At 41.6% G+C, this 18,765-nt stretch overlaps 1 protein-coding gene and 1 pseudogene across 1 annotated transcript; both read right to left on the reverse strand.

Annotated features, from left to right (window-relative positions):
* Positions 1 to 5,751: 5,751 nt before the first annotated feature.
* On the reverse strand, positions 5,752 to 6,687 carry LOC102441592 (olfactory receptor 1A1-like). Its single transcript, XM_006106618.1, has one exon. It carries the CDS (start codon positions 6,685 to 6,687, stop codon positions 5,752 to 5,754), a length of 936 nt encoding a protein of 311 aa, XP_006106680.1.
* Positions 6,688 to 12,751: 6,064 nt separating this feature from the next.
* LOC102416947 lies at positions 12,752 to 13,650 on the reverse strand (annotated as a pseudogene).
* Positions 13,651 to 18,765: the final 5,115 nt, after the last annotated feature.

Raw genomic sequence — 18,765 nt, forward strand, 5'->3', positions numbered from 1 at the left:
AATCAGCCTAGAAAAGAAGTTTGTGGTTATACTGGGGGAATTTTTAGTATGGATTAGATCCCTTGCATAATAAAAATTAAGATAGTGAATATAAAGTGAACTACACTTTTTTGGGGTAATAGAAATATGCAACCTTTGTTTAATACAAACTTAGATATTTGACAATATAAAATGACTGACGAGTAAGCCAACATTTGAATGACAATCTGGTGCAAGGACAATCATAAGTTGATTAAAAAGAGAGTTAATAAATGTAAGAAAAATCTGCACCAGATAAGAAGTGGTTGATATAATCAATATGAGAACTAAACACACAAGGAAACAGAGAAGAGAAGTTTCTGAGCACAGGGACTTCATGTTCTGCAGTGTCATCATGGGAGAGGTGATTTCTGCTGAAAGATTGAGGAGAGAGGTGAAAGGACCATATGCCTGTAGGGAGAGGAGCCAGGAGAAGCATCAGCATGAATGCTAGAGACAGAGTGAGAGCCCTGAGTTCACTGGAATTAACCAAAGTTCCAGGTAGTGGCGAGCCACTGAAATCCTTTCTCCTGGAAAGTATTTGTGCTCTGAGTGTGACAGTGCTGAGGATAGGTTTTCAGGGACACAGAGACCAAATACTTCCCCTTGGCATCATGGGTAACATAAACACACACACACACACACACACACACACACACACACACACACACACCATTCCTTCAGGAGGCGGAGAGCTCAGGACTGAAATACTCAAATCAAAACTACCCCTTCCTCACCCTGTCTTTATGAATGAGCCCCCAAAGTAACCATTTTCAGATGGGAAGGGTTCCTCTCTCTCTCTCTCTCTCTCTCTCTCTCTCTCTCTCTCTCTCTCTCTCTCTCTTTCTCTCTCTCTCTTTCTTAGTCTTTCTTGAGACCTTGGGTTCTGGAGCCAAAGTGTGAGTCTTAGTTTTGCCATTCCCTCTCTGTGTAACTTCAGGCAATTCAATTCACCAGTTTTTTCATCTGATAAAAAAAAAGACAAAACTATTCTACTCACCTCTTGGAGGTGTTGTAAGGGTCAAGGGGGACAATATATGTAGTGCGGTGGCTGGCTCCCTATCTTTTGATGGCACTGTTTTCTGCTGTCCACAGGCCCTACCTAGAGAGCAGCTCAGATGCTCTCAAAAAGGGCCCTGGTCCTGTGGCCCTCACTCCTCTCCCACAGGCGGGGAGTTTACAGCCAGCTGGTCCAGCACCAGTTATCGTTCCTTTCTGGAGGCCGGTGTGGAGCAGGAGTCCTCTGTCCCTGAGGCAGAAGAGATAAGACTTGGATGGTTCAGAAGGGGAGCCCAGGTTTTCTGACCATGGAGCAGAAGGGGTGGCCGCAGCTGTCCTGGATGGAGCCTGAAGATGAGTTTCCTCCTCTTGGCAGCAGGAGGGCTCGTAGGATAGAGAAAACTGTGAATTATGCACCAGGTTATCAAGTCTCTTCAAACAGGTCTCCCATGTTCATTCAAGCCATAGTTAGAGTAATTGTTGAGACTCATTAAACACTCCTACAGCTGTGCCCTGAGGGGACATCCTGGCTCTCAAGAGTAATCTTTCCCAGAGTTCTTCTAGAAGGAAGAAGGGGCAATGGTTTTTTTTGAGATAGTATGTCTCCAGAGTCCATGCACTAGGCTGACCAATTCTAACCTCTTTGTTGGAATGTGGGCCCCTGTCCTCTGCTGTTCAGGACAAACTGGGAACCATCCCTTGGGATACAAGGACTGTGGTACAACTGAGCTCCTGATCTTTATTTCAAGCTTTTCTGGTATTAAATGTGCAAAGAAGAAGAATTATATTTCACCTTTGTTTATGATTTGTCTTGAGAATGTTATGGGCAAGGGACCTATTTACTAGTAAACTTGCTTTTTTCTAGTATTTTGATAGCAGGTCTCCAAATTTTTTAGATTTGTAGAGATGCCAAGGGCCTAGATATTACCTAGCTCGCTTTGTGGATCTATCACCTTTATGACAGCCCTGATTGGTGCTCACTGTGCTGTGACTTAGCCCCTCCTCTGTAGAGGACCATGGTGAAGACTGTGAGCACTGGTTGGGTTTCAGTCCAGGCTCTGCAGCTGACTGGCTATCGCTGAGTTTGGACAGTATGTGCTCACTCATCTTTATAATGGGAATAACAACTGCAGTAGCAACAACAACATCTTCAAAAAGTTGTTCTGAGGATCAAATGGATTAATATATGAAAAGTTCTGAAACCAGAGCCTGGTACATAGTTAGCACTTAGAATAGCAGAAATGTGTACCTATTTTACTACCTCTTTATTATATATGAACAAAATGATGTTTTAACTCTAAACATTGCAAATATTTCCGTGTAAGTGAGTGACTACATCTTTCATTAGCTTATGAAAGGAATCTCGGACCTTCCATGTCCTAAAGAGAAAAATCCTGTGTGTGGTGAGAAAGGCTAAATTGAATTGCTAGAAAATTCCAGGCTTTGTTAAATTTCTTCTAGTAATGTAACGCCCTGGACGCAAGCCGCTGTCACAAAGAACCAAGAGACGCTTCTCATGCAAAAAGCAAAGGGTTTATTGTTTCCAACATGTTGGGGCTCACAGCTTACTCTGAACGCAGCAGAGCAGCAGCTGCCAGCCCCGACCAAGAGTTTGAGCACACATTATATACTCTTTAGCAAACGGGGGAAGTAACCTGAGGTCATTCTACTGGAGATCTGGTGCCGTGTCAACATACCTATCTGCTTTCGGCGGGGAGGGAATGTAGTTTGGAATTTTTCACTAATGATCTGGCTTTCTAAGTGAGTTAATGCCTGTCTGGTTTTTTTTATCAGGCGTTTGTCCTTCAGTTCCCTCCCGGGCTGCAGCCATCTCCCGTAACCTCCCTGGCTGCAGCTGTCTCCCATAAAAGTTGTTTGTTCTGTCTGCCCCTTCTGACCTTTCCTGATTACCCTGGTGCCGTTTGTTCCATCTGCCTTTTCTGACCCTCCTGACCTGATTATATTGGCGCCTCTCAGTATAAAGACATTTAAAGAAGAATGATCTATGAAATCTATTTGCAGAGTAAAAGGAGCAACACCTTAAGCACTTGGAAGAAAAACCTATATTTGAAAGCAATTAAAGAAGAAAACAGAATTTTTAAAAAATATTTTCCTCAAGAAATCAGAAACACCAATCAGAAAGGATATATGCACCCCTATGTTCATAGCAGCACAATTTACAATAGCTAAGATTTGGAAACAGCCTAAGTGCCCATCAGCAAATGAGTGGATTAGAAAACAATGGTACATCTGCACAATGGAATACTACCCTGCAGTGAAAAAGAAGGAATTCTTACCATTTGCAACAGCATGGAGGGACCTGGAGAGCATTATGCTAAGCAAAGTCAGTCAGTCAGAGAAAGATAAATATCACATGATATCACTCATTTGTGGAATATAATGAACAATATAAACTGATGAACAAAAATAGATCCAGAGACAGAGAAACACTGAACAGACCATCAAACCTCAGCGGGAAGGCAGGGGAGGGGGAGGGGGTGGGGAAGAGATCAACCAAAAGACTTATATGCATGCAATAGACATGAACACTGGGGCGGTGGGTGCTTGTCCTGGGGGATGGGAGTGGCTGGGGAGGGGTCCATGGGGGAAAAAGGAGACATATGTAATACTTTAAACAAAAATTATTTTTCCATATTCTTAAGACATTTAAAATAACAGAAGATCAGACAGAAGAAAATTTAGATGAAAATGAAATTGATATAGAAACAGCAGACAGAAGTGAATAAGAAACATAAAAATAATTTTAACTGGCTTTTAAGGCAGAATTGACATTTCAGGGGAAAAAAAGTTAATAATGTTCAGGGCAGAATTCCGAAACCATCTTAGTCGATTTGGGCTTATATGAAAAAATACCACAGACTAGGTAGCTTATGAACAACAGAAATTTATTTTTCATGGTTCTGGAGGCTTGAGAAATCCAGAATCACGGTGCAGGCTTCGTGGTTCCTGTGTCCTCTCTTGGCAGATGCAGGGAGAGACCTCTGTAGGATCTCTCTTATAAGAGCACTCATCTTAATTGTGAGGCCCCACCTGCTAATACCATCACATTGGGCATTAAGATTTGACCATATGAATTGAGATGGGAGGACACAAACATTCAGACCATGTTAATATTATGTTGCTATTATTTAACCAAACTGTAGCATGCCTCTGTGGTCCATTCAGAAAAAAAAAAAGGAGTTAGAGTTGTAGATTCTAATGATCACGGACATTGTGTTGTTGCTACACAATGAGGGGCAAGGAAGACTACGTGTCTGAAACTATGTCTAGAGTGAATGTAGCATTTCCTCACCCAATAGCAAAGATTAGCAGGAATCACAGCATACCAACACACACACACACACACACACACACACAACAACAACAACAACAACAACAACAAAACAAAACAAACAAACAAACAAAACCCACCCACCAAAGCAACGCTATTGAGGACTCAGACTCCCCAGGAATGAAACTGTGGGTAACATCAGTAAATGAAGGCCAATGCCAGTTATTTGACACTCTCGTCAAAGATCCCTTTCTTAGCCCCTATGTTGTGGAAATACCACCTTTTCTTTTTGTTACCCAACCAAGAGGGTGTAACTTCCATCTGCAGTTTACATCTCTGGGTCACTTCCGTTTCTTTCTTTTGCCACCTTTATTCCTTTGCAGGACACAATTATGTATGTAATTTCCTGTGTTAAGTATTCTTGGTTTAAACATGTCTAGTGTCATTTGTCTTTCCAGAATGGATCTTAGCTGAAATGCCAGGTATATAATGGATAGCTAATGTCCAGTGTAATTATGTATAATCATTGTCATATTACATTTCCAAGACTAATATTTTCATACATTCATTCTGTTTCCTACCAATACTCATTGGATGCACTTATTTGACCAAGATTATAAAAAGTAAAGAGATATGTTAAGACAGCTCATGTTAAATGGCTTTTAAGCATAGCAATCAAAATAGCAATTGAATAATGATTTATACCCTTCAGCATGAACTATTGTGACCTCATACCTTATGACAGTGGTGAGGCAGACAATTAGTATTCTTAATAGGTAGATAGAGACGCTTAGCCTCATTCTTTTCGCAACTTTACTTTGATAGTGCCATAGCTGGGGCATGAATCCAATATTTTGTGCTGCAACCCTGCCAAGGGACAATAATGTGTACAAAGTGATAAATTCAATAAGATGTATCATAAATTGTTACAAGATTTCAGAGAATTCCTTTTCCCCACCTTTTTGTATTCTGTTCCGTTGTTCTTTTTTTCCCAATTTATCTTTATTGTCAAAAGTATTACAGATGTCCTCCCTCTCCCCCCCCCCATTGGCCCCGTTCTCCCCACTCCCGTCCCCTCTCCAGGCCTTTACCCCACTGTTGTCTGTGTCCATCGGTTATGCATATATGCATATAAGGCCTTTGGCTGATCTCTTCCCTCCTCCCCTTCTCTTTGAGAATCCTTAGTCTGTTGCATGCTTCCAAGTCTCTGGGTCTATTTTGTTTGCCAAATTATTTTGCTCATTAAATTCCACATACATGTGAGATCATGTGATACTTGTCTATCTCTGACTGGCTTATTTCACTTAACACAATACTCTCAGGAGAGGAGAATTTCTAACTAGAAAGATCAAAGGCAGTTTCTTTAGAGGGGAAGACATTGGAGATGGATTTCCAGGTGCCTCCTAATGGTAACTATAGTCTCCAATACGACCTCACATCGGTTACGTGGAGATTCTCCTGCTGACGAGTTTCCCCAGGGCAGCCTTCATGTCCCGATTTCTCAGACTGTAGATGAAAGGATTTAACATTGGAGTCACTGTCGTGTACATCACAGTTATCACAGCATCCTTTAGACTGTAGCTAGTCAGAGGGCGGAAATACATGCCCATGACCGTCCCATAATACAAAGAAACAACTGTGAGGTGGGAACCGCAGGTGGAGAAGGCTTTGCGCACACCCTTGGTGGATGGAACCTGTACTAGTAAGACCGTGGAAAAGACCCAAACATAGGAGATGATGATGCACAGCAATGGCACAGAGAAAACACCGACCCCAAGGTACATCATCTTCACATTAAAGTGGATGTCAGAGCAGGACAGCTTGAGCAAAGGTACAATGTCACAGTAGAAGTTGGCTACTTCCTGGTTACCACAGAAGGACAGGCGAGCTGTGAGCAGAGTGTGGGGGAGGGCGTTAGTGTTGCCAACCACCCAAGACCCAACAACTAGCAGGATACAAGTTCGTGGGCTCATAATCATTGTGTAATGAAGTGGCCGGCTGATGGCCACAGCACGATCATATGCCATTGCAGCCAGGATATAGCTATCTGTGTTAGCCAAGGCAATCATGAAATACATCTGTGTCAGGCATCCCCCAAAGGAGATGGTTTTGGTGCTCAAGAGATGGTTGGTTAGCATCTTCGGGATGGTTACAGAGGAGAAGAAGATGTCGACAAAGGAGAGGTTAGCAAGGAGAAAATACATGGGGTGGTGAAGGCAAATGTCGGAGCAAATGGCCAAGATGATGAGCAGGTTTCCAATCAGTGTGATGGGGTAAATGAGCAGGAAGAGGATGAAGAAGAAATCTTCCTGTTGCTGCTGACCGCTAACTCCCAGGAGTATAAAATCCAGGGTAGATGATTGATTACCTTCCCTCATGGCTCTTTTATTAAGAAAGGGAGACGAATCAGAATTATTAGTGAAGTTACTGTTATAATATATTTCTTACTCACCACCTTTAATTACCTGTGTTTATGCTTGGGTATACTACATCCAGGGATAACCACCAATTCTTGGGGAAAAATTTCCTCTTCATCAGTTGGACTAATTGTCAGATAGCCATTGACATTTATGCCTAAGAAGTTAGCAATGTGAATCAAAGGGACCATCCCCCCAATCCCAGCACCATCTCTCAAGCCCATTGGATTTAATCGTTTAACAGATACTCAAATTTCATATTGGATGTGCTAGCTTCTTGGTTAGGTCTCATGGGAAAATTATGAACATGTGAAAAGTACTTTTTGTTTTATCCATTTTTTCAACAAAAGTGACATAGTCTTTGCTCTCAGCAGCAAGGCAGCGTTCACACACTAATTTTGCTATGCATGATAAGAAAAGGACAGCATTTGGGAGTATTTGAAGAAAGCACTGCAGTACAGTGTGTGTCATACAAAGAGGAACCTGGACAATTAGAAATTGTTCCAGTGAACAATATCGGAGTGATCTCAGAGTCCAGGTGGTATCAGGTGTCTACACTTGTGTTAAAAGATTTTAAATCAGAAAGACAACTGGGAAAAGGTCTAGCAAAGCAAGCTAGTAAATTCCATTATCAAAATGTATTTTTGCTATCTCTTTGATAAGTTTTATCTCTTTTCCAACCCCTTAAATATATATAAGCAAAATGTTTTTCTCTTTGGTTTTTCCTTCCTTTGCTTTGTTATTTATTTATTTATTTATTTATTTATTTATTTATTTATAATTTACTTTTTTGATGACTCATGCAACTCCATAGTGGCTTCAGCTACTCCTTCATAGACTCTTAGGAACAGGTTTGACCTGTAGACTTGATATCTCTTTCCTATATTTCCACATTTCTCATGCTGTTAATATGTCAAACCAAACCCCATTCTCTGCATATCCAATCTAATTGGTTTTGCAAGCTTTTTTAAGGAGGAAAACCATATCTTGTTTATTTGTACTCCTCCGGAGAGATTATTGTGGAATATTGTTCATTTTATGCACCAATAAGTTTGCACTTGATATTTCTTCAGTCATACCTAGGTTTATTTTATAGGCTCCCCAGATGTGAAGTACTCACAGGCACAGTCATCCAGTTATCCCTCCCTTCTACACCTGATCTTGGTAACTCTTCATTTAAAATAATTCTTACATAGTTCAAATTTTGTACCTATTGTTTCAGTGCTTTAACTTAGACCATCATAATTTTCTACTTAAAAATATTGGACTAATACCTTAGCTGGTTTGGCTCAGTGGGTAGAACGTTGGCCTGTGGACCAAAGGGTCCCAGGTTCTATTCTGGTCAAGGCCACATACCACAGTTGCAGGCTCCTCCCTGGCCCGGGCTCTGGTCCGGGCTCATGCAAGAGTCAATCAAGCAATGTGTTTCTCACACATAGATGTTTCTCTCTGTCTTTCCCTCTCTCTTCCACTCTCCCTAAAAATCAATGGGAAAATATCCTCGGGTGAGGATTAACAAAAACAAACAAACAATACAAATATGTATATTGTAATGTTCCCTTCTCTGCTTGATTATAGATTCCTTCCTCTTTTGCGTCTCTGGCACTTGTGACCATCGTGCTTGTGGCAGAGACTACTAGCTGCTCATCCAGATCTAAGTTGTGCACTTCTTGGTCACTCAACTAGAGTTTGCTTCCCAGCTTCCCTTGCATTGAAGTGTGGACTTGTGACTGAGTTCTAGCCAATGCATCCATGTGCTCCCGTTCTGGACTTCCTCCAAATTCTCTTTCCTCTTGGGCCAGTTGCTTACAAATGGCCAGGAGGCTGAATAGGATGGTGGTGTCACATGGTGGAAAGAGTCTGTATCTCTAGTTTTCCACATCCAGCAAAGCCACCATCCACCAAGAAGACACCCACTGGGACTGTAACATAGGAGATAAATAAATTGTGCTCCGTTTAAACTATGACATATTTCATGACCAATTTGTTCCTGTGGTCCAGGATATCCTAAGTAATTCACTGACTTTTCTAAAGAACCTCTACTCAATTATTAATGAAATATAAAATTAACTAAATCATCAGTTCTATTGTATGCATGTAAATTATCTGCTCGGGTGGGTTGGTGGGAAGATGCCAACTAATTCTCCAAATGTGATGTGCTTTCTCATATCTGCACCTGAAGGAATTCTGTTTTCTCTCTTGAAATGCCCTCTCCTAGCTCCACACAGAATCACAATACGTCAGAGTTAGAAGGGTTTAGTAAGTTGGAGGGCTGAGACTATGACTAGGTAAGAAGGTATTGAAGCGTGTAAGATTTTGGAGGAGTGCTCTCAGTAATATGGAAGTTTAAGCTGCTGTTGAAACATGCCTTTTTTGTATTAAAGAAATTCTAGATAACACACAAATGGTAAAAACAAACAAACAAACAAAACAAAACCGTGTGGCCAAGCTTTAAAAAAAAAAAAAAGGAATACCTAAGCATGAGAAACAAAAAGAAAACCAGAGCAAAGGTTGTAAGCAACAACTGTTGCTTGGGTTGCCCTAATGGCATTTTCAACCAGGAATTAAGCTCCAAGGGCCAGAGTCTAGGGCAGTGATGGCGAACCTATGACACGCGTGTCAGAGGTGATACACGAACTCATTTTTTTTGGTTGATTTTTCTTTGTTAAATGGCATTTAAATATATAAAATACATATCAAAAATATAAGTCTTTGTTTTACTATGGTTGCAAATATTAAAAAATTTCTATATGTGACACGGCACCAGAGGTAAGTTAGTGTTTTTCAAAATGCTGACACGCCTAGCTCAAAAGGTTCGCTATCACTGGTCTAGGGTGTTAGTGCCTCTTTGGTACAGAAAATGTAGCCACAGATCCATAGGAAGTAGAAGCATAACTTGAGCTCCCCACTTACAACACTTGAACTGTGACCTATTTGGAAAAAGAGCACTACAAAATTTTTTTTTGCCATGTAGCAATTGAAAAGGAAAGAGCAAAATAGAGCAAATTCAAAGAAATCACGATTGTCTACAATGAAAATTTAAGGCAATCTGTAGGTAAGCTAATAGAATTCAGGGAGTTTGTTGGATATAAATCAATAATAAAAGCAATACACCTCTATTGTTAAGTAACAATAAATTAGAAATTATCATTTTAAAAATTCCCCATTCACAACAGCAAGAGAAATTTTAATAATTCTACCAAAAGAACTTCAAGACTGGTAATAGAAATATACAACCTTTTGTTTAATATAAATAAGCATAGGTATTGGGGCATACAGTATACGTTAAATGAGTGGTCAGTAAAACACTATTTTAAAAGATAATCTGGTGCAAGGACAACCACATGTAATAAAATGATAAAGAACCAAAAGTGTAAGAAAGAACAGCATTGGAAAAGAAGTGGTTGGTATAATCGGTGCAGAGACTGAACAGGAACCAGAGCAGAGAGGTTTTTGAGCACAGGGAGTGAGGATAGAGATCCTCAGTGCAGGATGTCAAGGGTCACAGTGTCATTCCAGGGAGGAAGGATTTCTGCAGAAACCCTGGAGAAAGGGGTAAAGAATCACACGCCCGCAGAGGGAGAGCCAGGAGATGCATCAGCGGGAATGCTAGAGGCAGAGGCAGAGCACCTGGAGAGTGTGCAGTAAGATAGCCCTCACTGAGTGTGACCATGCTGAGGGCAGTTTGGAAGGGACAGAAGAGCCAAGTGCATTTCCTTGTCATCTGGGGCAGCAAACAAGCCAGAGGGGAATCACTGAGCACTGAGACTCCCTGATAGTTCAGCTCATCAGTGCTTTGACAACGAAATAACATAATTTCTGGAAGAGGACTATTAGCACGCACCCTTGACTGTGGGAGCAGAGGGGGGGTTGTGGCTCCTCTCTAAGATAATGCACTTATGTGCGCGTGCAGTGCACATCTACCCCCCACCCACACACACACAATTACTTCAGGTGGTGGAGAGAGATGACCTTCCTCATCCTATTTTCTTAGACAACTCCCAAGGAGAAGCATTTTCAGGAGGGGAGGATTCACATTCTCTCTCTCCCTCCCTTCCTTCCTTTCTCACTCTCTCCTTCCTTTTATCCATCCAACTGTGAGAACATGGGTTCTGGAGCCAGGATTTGAGGTTTGAGTCCTAATTTTGCAACTATCACTCTATGTGACTTTAGGCAATTCCGTTCATCATTTTTCATCTGATAAATATGACAAAATAATCCTACTCACCTCTTGAGGGTTTGTGAGGTTAAGGGAGATAACGTATAGAGTGCACTCACTGGCTATCCCTTGATGTCACTGTCATAGAAACTCCATTCTCCAATGTCCACAGCCTCTACCTGGGAGCCCTTAGATGCTGTCAAAAAGCGTCTTGGTCCTGCAGCCTTTACTTCTCCTCCACAAATGGGGAGTTTACAGCCAGCTGTCTAGCACCTGTTAGCATTCCTCTTGGGTAGCAGGCATGCTGGAGAAAGTTCCAGTAGCAGGCTTGGAGCTTGGGTCCTTTGATCCTGTGGTAAAGGAGATAAGACTAGGACGGTTTGGAAAGAGAAGCCCCAAGTTTCCCAACCCCACGTTAGGGTGGAGCAGTGGAGGGGCTGTCCTGGATAGAGCCTGACAGTATGGATTCCAGTTTCCTCCTTAAGGAACCGAGGTGGTCACGGCATAGGGGAAATTTGGAATTATTCACCAGGTTATAAAGCCTCGTGAAACATGATTCCCACAGGTCTTTATTCCGGCCACGGTTAGCGTAATTGTTGAAGCTCATTATGTACGTCTATAGCTGTCCCCTGAGGGCACACAGTGCTTCTCAAGAGTAATAGTTTCCGGAGTTATTTTCTAGAAGGAAGAATAGGCAAGAGAACTAAGGTGTGTGTCTCCAGGGTTCAAGCTCTGGGCTGACCCATTCAAGGCTTTTTGTTGGCATGTGGGCCACTCTCTTTTGCTGTTTGGCACAAACTGGAACCACCCTTGGGATACAAGGACTGTGGAACAATTTTGCTCCTGGTCATGCTTGCAGTCTACACTGAAGCCTGAGTAGTGTTAAGTGTGGCAAAGAAAAATAACTTTATATCATCTTCCTTAGGATTCTACCTGGTAAGTTTAGCTACAAGTTATTTGGGACACCCTAAAATGATCCACAGGTACCCTAGAACTCTGTGTCTCATCCACTCCTCATTGGCCAACTCCCTGCATGCCATCCTATAGGTGATGAATCCTGTGCAGATGGCTTGTGAGCATGTGCAAAAAGCCAGCCCAATTCTGCAAGATTTCACACATTTTAGGGTGTCACCTAAGGAAAACAATCAGGATACCCTCAGCTCCTGGCCTGACTTGGCAGGACTGAGAGAAAGCATAGAATCTTACGAATTCACTCCCCACAACGGAACAGGAAGCACGGAGTGGGTGTATCCCTAGAAAATGTCTGAGAGAGCTTTGGAGTTGCTAGGGGACTGAGTGATGAATGTGTTTCTCTCCCAAAGCCAGTCAGTAAAAAACTGGAGAAAGTGACTGCTTACTTCAGGTGGTGGAGAGAAATTACCTTCCTCGTCCAAATGTGAAGACAGCAACTCAAGAGTTCAAGAATACAAAAACTAAGAAAGCATGATACCACCAAAGGAACACAATCATTTTCTAGTAATTGACCCCAGAGAAAGGGAGATCTAGGAATTTCCTGACAAAGAATTCAAAATAATTATTTAAAGACACTCAGCACGCTACAAGAGATAATAGATAAAAAGCAAAATCAGGAACATAATACAAAAACAAAACAGGTTCAACAAAGAGATAGAACTCATAGAAAAGAACAAAACAGAAATTCCAGAGCTCAGGAATACAAAGAATGCAATGAAAAATGGACCAGACTTGACTTATAACAAATGCTCTAGGGAGTTGAACAAAAGGAGGTGAATTTGTATAGCAGCTGTAAAGAACAAAGATGGCTTCTTGAAGAGGGAGGACATTAGGGATGGATTTCCAAGTGCCTCCTAATTGGTGACTACAGTCTCCAATATGACCTCTCATTGGTTATGAGAAGATTCTCTTGCTGAAGAGTTTCCTCAGGGCAGCCTTCATGTCTTGATTTCTCTGACTGTAGATGAAAGGAGTTAACATTGGGGTCACTGCCATGTACATCACAGTTAACACAGCACCTGCTAGAGGGTGAAATCCATGCACATGACTATCTCATAAAATTAAGAAATGACTGTAGGGTGGGAGCCACAGGTAAAGAAGGCTCTGAGCACACCCTTCCTGGATGGAACACCTAAGACCCGTGGAAAACACCCCAACATAGGAGATGATGATGCACAGCAATGGCACAGAGAAAACACCAACCCTGAGGCACATCATCTTCACATTAAAGTGGATGTCAGAGCAGGACAGCTTGAGCAAAGGTACAATGTCACCAGAAGTTGGCCACTTCCTAGTTGCCACAGAAGGGCAGAGTGTGGGAAAAGGCATTGATGTTTCCAACCACCCAAGTCCCAGTAACTAGCAACACAAGACCATGTATGTGTTCATAATCTTTGTGTAATGAAGTGGTTGGCTGATAGCCACAGCACGATCATATGCCATTGCAGCCAGGATATAGCTATCTGTGTTAGCCAAGGCAATCATGAAATACATCTGTGTCAGTCATCTCCCAAAGGAGATGGTTTTGGTGCTCAAGAGATGGTTGGTTAGCATCTTCGGGATGGTTACAGAGGAGAAGAAGATGTCGACAAAGGAGAGGTTAGCAAGGAGAAAATACATGGGTGGTGAAGGCGAATGTCGGAGCAAATGGCCAAGATGATGAGCAGGTTTCCAATCAGTATAATGGAGTAAAAGAGCAGGAAGAGGATGAAGAAGAAATCCTCCTGTTCCTGCTGACCACTAACTCCCAGGAGGATAAAATCCAGGGTAGAGGACCTATTGTCTTCTCTCATGGATCTTTCAGCAGGCAAGGGGAAAAAACTGCAGAATTTTTAGTGAAGTTGCTGTGTGTAATGATCCTTCTAAACAGCCTCTTTGACTCCCTCACTTGTTGTGTCTATTTCTGGGTTTACTAAACCCAGACATAGGATATATATTGAGAGGGGGAATTCTATTGCTCAGTAGGACTCATTGGCAGTTGGCCCTGGACATTCATGTCTAAAATATAAGCAATCTTGAATAAGTGGTGCCAATCCTTCCCAAACCCTGCAACATCACCCAGAAATGTAGGGTTTAGTCCTTTAACAAATAATTAAAATTCATATTTTATGTGCTAAAAGCTTTGGTAGACCTCATAGAAAAATCATAAATATGTGGAAAATACAGTTGATTTACCCATTTATTTATATATGGCATAGTCTCTGGTCTCAAGGACCTCACATCTTAATTAAGAAGTCAGAATCACATGCTAACGTTAGTACACAAGAAAAGGAAAGAACAGTATTTTGGAGTCTTTGAAGAACACTCCAGTGCAAATAATGATCAGTGAGCACCCTAAACACTGATCATACTCAGGATGAGCCCAGAGCCAGCGTGTAACAAGTGTCTACACTGGCATTAGAAGAGTGTAAATCACAAAGACCATTGGGATTAGGTAGCAAAGCAAGATCAGTGAATGTACTTCCCTGATCTCCTATTTTTGAAAGGTTTTTCAAAATCCTTTGATAGGCTTTTATCTTTATTTCATATTCTCAAATATATGTAATCATAATGTTTTTCTCTTCACCCTTCTCCTACCTTTCTTTATTATTTCCTTTGGTGGCTCATCCAATGTCATCATGGTTTCAATGGCTGCTTAGTAGAATCTCATGTCTATATCTGTGGGCTTAATCTCTTTTTCCCACATTTCCACATTCAGCCATCCTGTCAACATGTCTGAACAGAGCTCATACTCTGCACATCCAGCATAAATAGATTGAAAACTTTTTGAGGACAAAAACCATATCTTCTTTGTTTTGAAAAATATTAAAAATATTATTATGGAATATTTTTCAGTCTATGCACCAATTAGTTTGCAGTCAATACTTCTTGAAGTACATCCAGGTTTGTTTTATGGGTTACCCAAATGTAGGATGCTCACAGGCACACTCACCCAGTTTATTTTATACCTCTGCATCTGATCTTGTTCGTTCTTCATCTATATATATAAAACCCTAAGCGACCTGTCGACTGGTTGACCTGTTGACCATTTGACCAGTCACTATGATGCGCACTGACCACCAGGGGGCAGATGCTCAACACTGGAGCTGCCCCGTGGTGGTCAGTGTGCTCCCACAGTAGGAGCGCCACTCAGCTGACTGAGGGACACCAGACACCAGGCTCACAGCAGGTGAGCGCAGCTGTGGAGGCGGAGCCTCTCCTGCCTCCATTGCAGCAGTTTTACTGAGCAGTGGTGGCAGGCACAGCGGGGCAGGGATGAGTGGCCCAGCTCAGGCTCTTCCCCTGTCGCCGGCCTCCTTCGCACACTATTTATCCCTCAGGGGATGTCGGGCTGCTGGTTTTGTCCCAATCTGGTGTGTCGGACTGCCGATTTCAGCCCAATCCGGTGAGGGGAAACTAGCAGTCCGACATCCCCTGAGGGGTCCCAGATTGCAAGAGGGCACAGGCCAGGCTGATGGACCCCATCGGTGCATGGGTGCACGGGGCCTCTAGTTTAAAATAATTCACATTCAACAAAATCCAACACCCTTTTTTGATAAAAACTCTCAGCAAAGTGGGAATAGAGGGATCATACCTCAATATAATAAAAGCCATATTTGACAAACCTATAGCCAACATCATACTCAATGTGCAAAAACTAAAACCATTTCTTTTAAGAACAGGAATAAGACAGGGATGCCCACTTTCACCACGTTTGTTCAGCATAGTACTGGAAGACCTAGCCATAGTGATCAGACAAGAAGAAAAAATAAAAGGCATCCAAATTGGAAAGGAGGAAATGAAATTGTCATTATTTGCAGATGACATGAAATTGTACATAGAAAACCCCAAAGACGCCATCAAAAACTACTATGGACCTGGAGAGTATTATGCTAAGAGAAATAAGCCAGTCAGAGAAAGATGAGTATCACATTATCTTACTCATATATGGAATCTAATGAACAAAATAAACTGATAAAATAGATCCAGAGACATAGAAGGAGCATGAAAAAACCTGTTGAACCTCAGAACAAAGGCAGGAGAGAGTGGGTGAGTGGGAAAAGATCAACCAAAGAACTTGTATGCATGTATGCATAACCCATGGACACAGACAATACGGTGGTGAAAACCTGGGGCAGGGGGTGAGGGAGGGCTATAAGAGATCAAGGAGGGATAAAGGGGGACATACGTAATACTTTTAACTATAAAGATTTTAAAAATAATAAGAAGAAACAAAAGTAAATAAAATAAAATAATTCACACATAACTTTTCTAATCATTGTCCCAGTGCCTTACTTTTGACCACCATCGATTTCCACCTGAAATACTGTAATGTTTTCCTAACTGCTTGACTACTGGTTCCTTGCCCATGGGTCCATTGTGAGGCACTCCAGCCCAGGAAAATTATTAGTGTTAAGAGGAATTTTTCACAACTCAAAATCTACACAATTAGGTTATTTCTATCGTAAATATATTTACAAAATCAAATGAAAAATTGTGAAAATACTTTTAAATAGCATTTTGTCAGCACAAATATATAGTGAATTACCAGCTTCTTAACTCTGGATAATTTAGCAAAGACCATAAATTTGAAGACTGGCAAGGAATGCAGGGGAGAAAACACATTCTGATCCTCGTGTTGCATATAGGGGACTCAAGTTACTGTTTTGTTCTTGACTCTCTAAGTAGAGAAATGAAGGGTTAAGTATGTCATTCTACTATTTAACTAGGTATCCACTAACAAAATTTTAAAAAGTAGAAGTCACTATATCAAAGCAAATCAACTATAGTTTATTATAGAAAGAGATGTATACCCTCCAATTTTTAGGTTAAAAGAAAAAAATCTACCAGGGTCACATACCTAATTTAACTTTCATTAGAAAGGGAAAATGAGTGAAATTCCAAGGCACTTACACCTATCAAAGAAAGAGAACAGACTGAAAACTGTCAGAGGGGCGAGGGGCTGCAGAACAGGGTGAAAAGGTGAAGGAAGCCCTGGATGGTGTGGCTCGGTTGTTTGGGCATCGCAGATGCACCTGAACGTTGCTGGATGGATTCCAGGTCAGGGCACATAAATGGATTGCTAGACGGGTCCCCAGTAGCGGGTGTAGGAGGCAGCCTCTGACACTTGATTCTCACATCACACTGATGTCTCTCTCTCTTCTCTTTCTATCTCCTTTGCTCTCTCTCTCTCTCTCTCTCTCTCTCTCTCTCTCTCTCTCCCTCTCTCAAAATCAGTAAAAATATTTTTTAAAAAGGTGAAGGGATCAAGAAACAAAGCAAGCAACCAACCAACCAAAAAAAAAAAAAAGACCCCATAGACGCAGACAATAGCATGGTGATTACTAAAAGGGAAAGGGAATGGGAAAAGGCAGTAGAGAGTATAGTGGGGATAAATGGTGATGGAAGGACACTTGACTTAAGGTGGAGAACACAAAATACAATATACAAATGATATAGAATTATACCCTTAAAAGCTATATAATTAAGCAAGGCCACTCCAATAAATTCAATTAAAAATCTATAAAATGTCTCTTAAAAAAGAGAACTTTGCCTTCTTAGGAATGTATTTGATAAAGTTGAAAGATTTAAAAGGAATATTTGATTTTCTTATTTTTAATTTGGGAGCTAATAAAATCCCCTCCCACTAACTAATACAAGGTGATCCATGGATTGGAAGATGTCCTTTGTGACACAGATGTGTAAAATGGTGGAGCCAAGTTTCTGTGTCCACCTCCAGCCCCTCTTCTCTCCCTCCATTCATGTATAAATGCTTATCTTTGCAAAGTATCTTTTGACCTTAGATGTGATGTATTGGAGACATCTGTCTATCATGTCGAGCCATGTTGGTGATATGAATCTTTGGCAGCAAGTGGTCTGCTCCTGAGACTGTGGAAATTCACTGGAACCTGGGAGACCTGACGACAGGGACTGTCAGGAGATCAGAGCAGAACCAGCCTGGCTGTCTCTGCACGTCTCTCCTTAGAGGTGTGTGTCTGTCAGAGGTTTGTATCCCCTCCCCCCACAGCGTGTCTCCCAAGATAGAAACCCTGCGTGTCCCTTTTGTTTTACACTGCACCTCGGGCTGTTTAAGTTCAGGGTGAAAAAGGTAACTTCAAATTCTGAAAAGCATTGTTTGGTCTGAGCCCTTGGGTTTGAGGAGGCTGCCAGCTCTAGAGTGGATGCCTCTGGTCTTAGGATACAGTGAGTGTGTGTCTGGGAGCATTTAAATACGTCCTTTTCATACCCTTGCGTATCCAGAGGTAAGATATGGTCATTCACTGCCTGTCACTGCCCCAAACAAAAACATCCACTGTCTACCCTGCTGGAGGCAGGCCTCTCGGTGATTACAATGGAACAGCTTAGCCATGAACTTGACAAGTCAAGGAGTCTGTGTTGGTCACTGAGAATGAATGAGGGAACAGGACTGTGCTATGGCCACCTGCGGAGATGTCAGCTTACACAGGAGCACAGCCCTGACCCTCTCCCAGCAATACCCACACACCGCAGCACTGAGCAATTATTTCTTGGTAGGAGGAGTGAATGTATCTTCTTTTGATCACATTTAAATCCTTATTTAACTAAAAAACATTATTTTTTCTGCCAAGCTCAAGTGACTCAGTGGTTTTGTGTTGACCTATGAACCAAAAAGTTCCCAGTTTGATTCCTGGTTAGGGGACATGCTCAGGTTGCTGGCTGGATCCCCTTAGGGGGCACACAGGAGGCAGCCATTCAATGGTTTTCTCTCATCTATGTTTCTGTCTCTCTATCCCTCTCCCATCCGCTGTCTCTAAAATCAATAAAACAATATTTTAAAAAACAGTTTTCTTAAATCTTAAAAAATCATATATTTTATTACTTAATATATGATGACAAAGAAAAACATGTGACTTTCATGTCTTTACACTATGCATAGTAGGACAAAATAC

Source organism: Myotis lucifugus, unplaced genomic scaffold (assembly GCF_000147115.1).
Source record: "Myotis lucifugus unplaced genomic scaffold, Myoluc2.0 scaffold_864, whole genome shotgun sequence".
NCBI lineage: Eukaryota > Metazoa > Chordata > Mammalia > Chiroptera > Vespertilionidae > Myotis > Myotis lucifugus.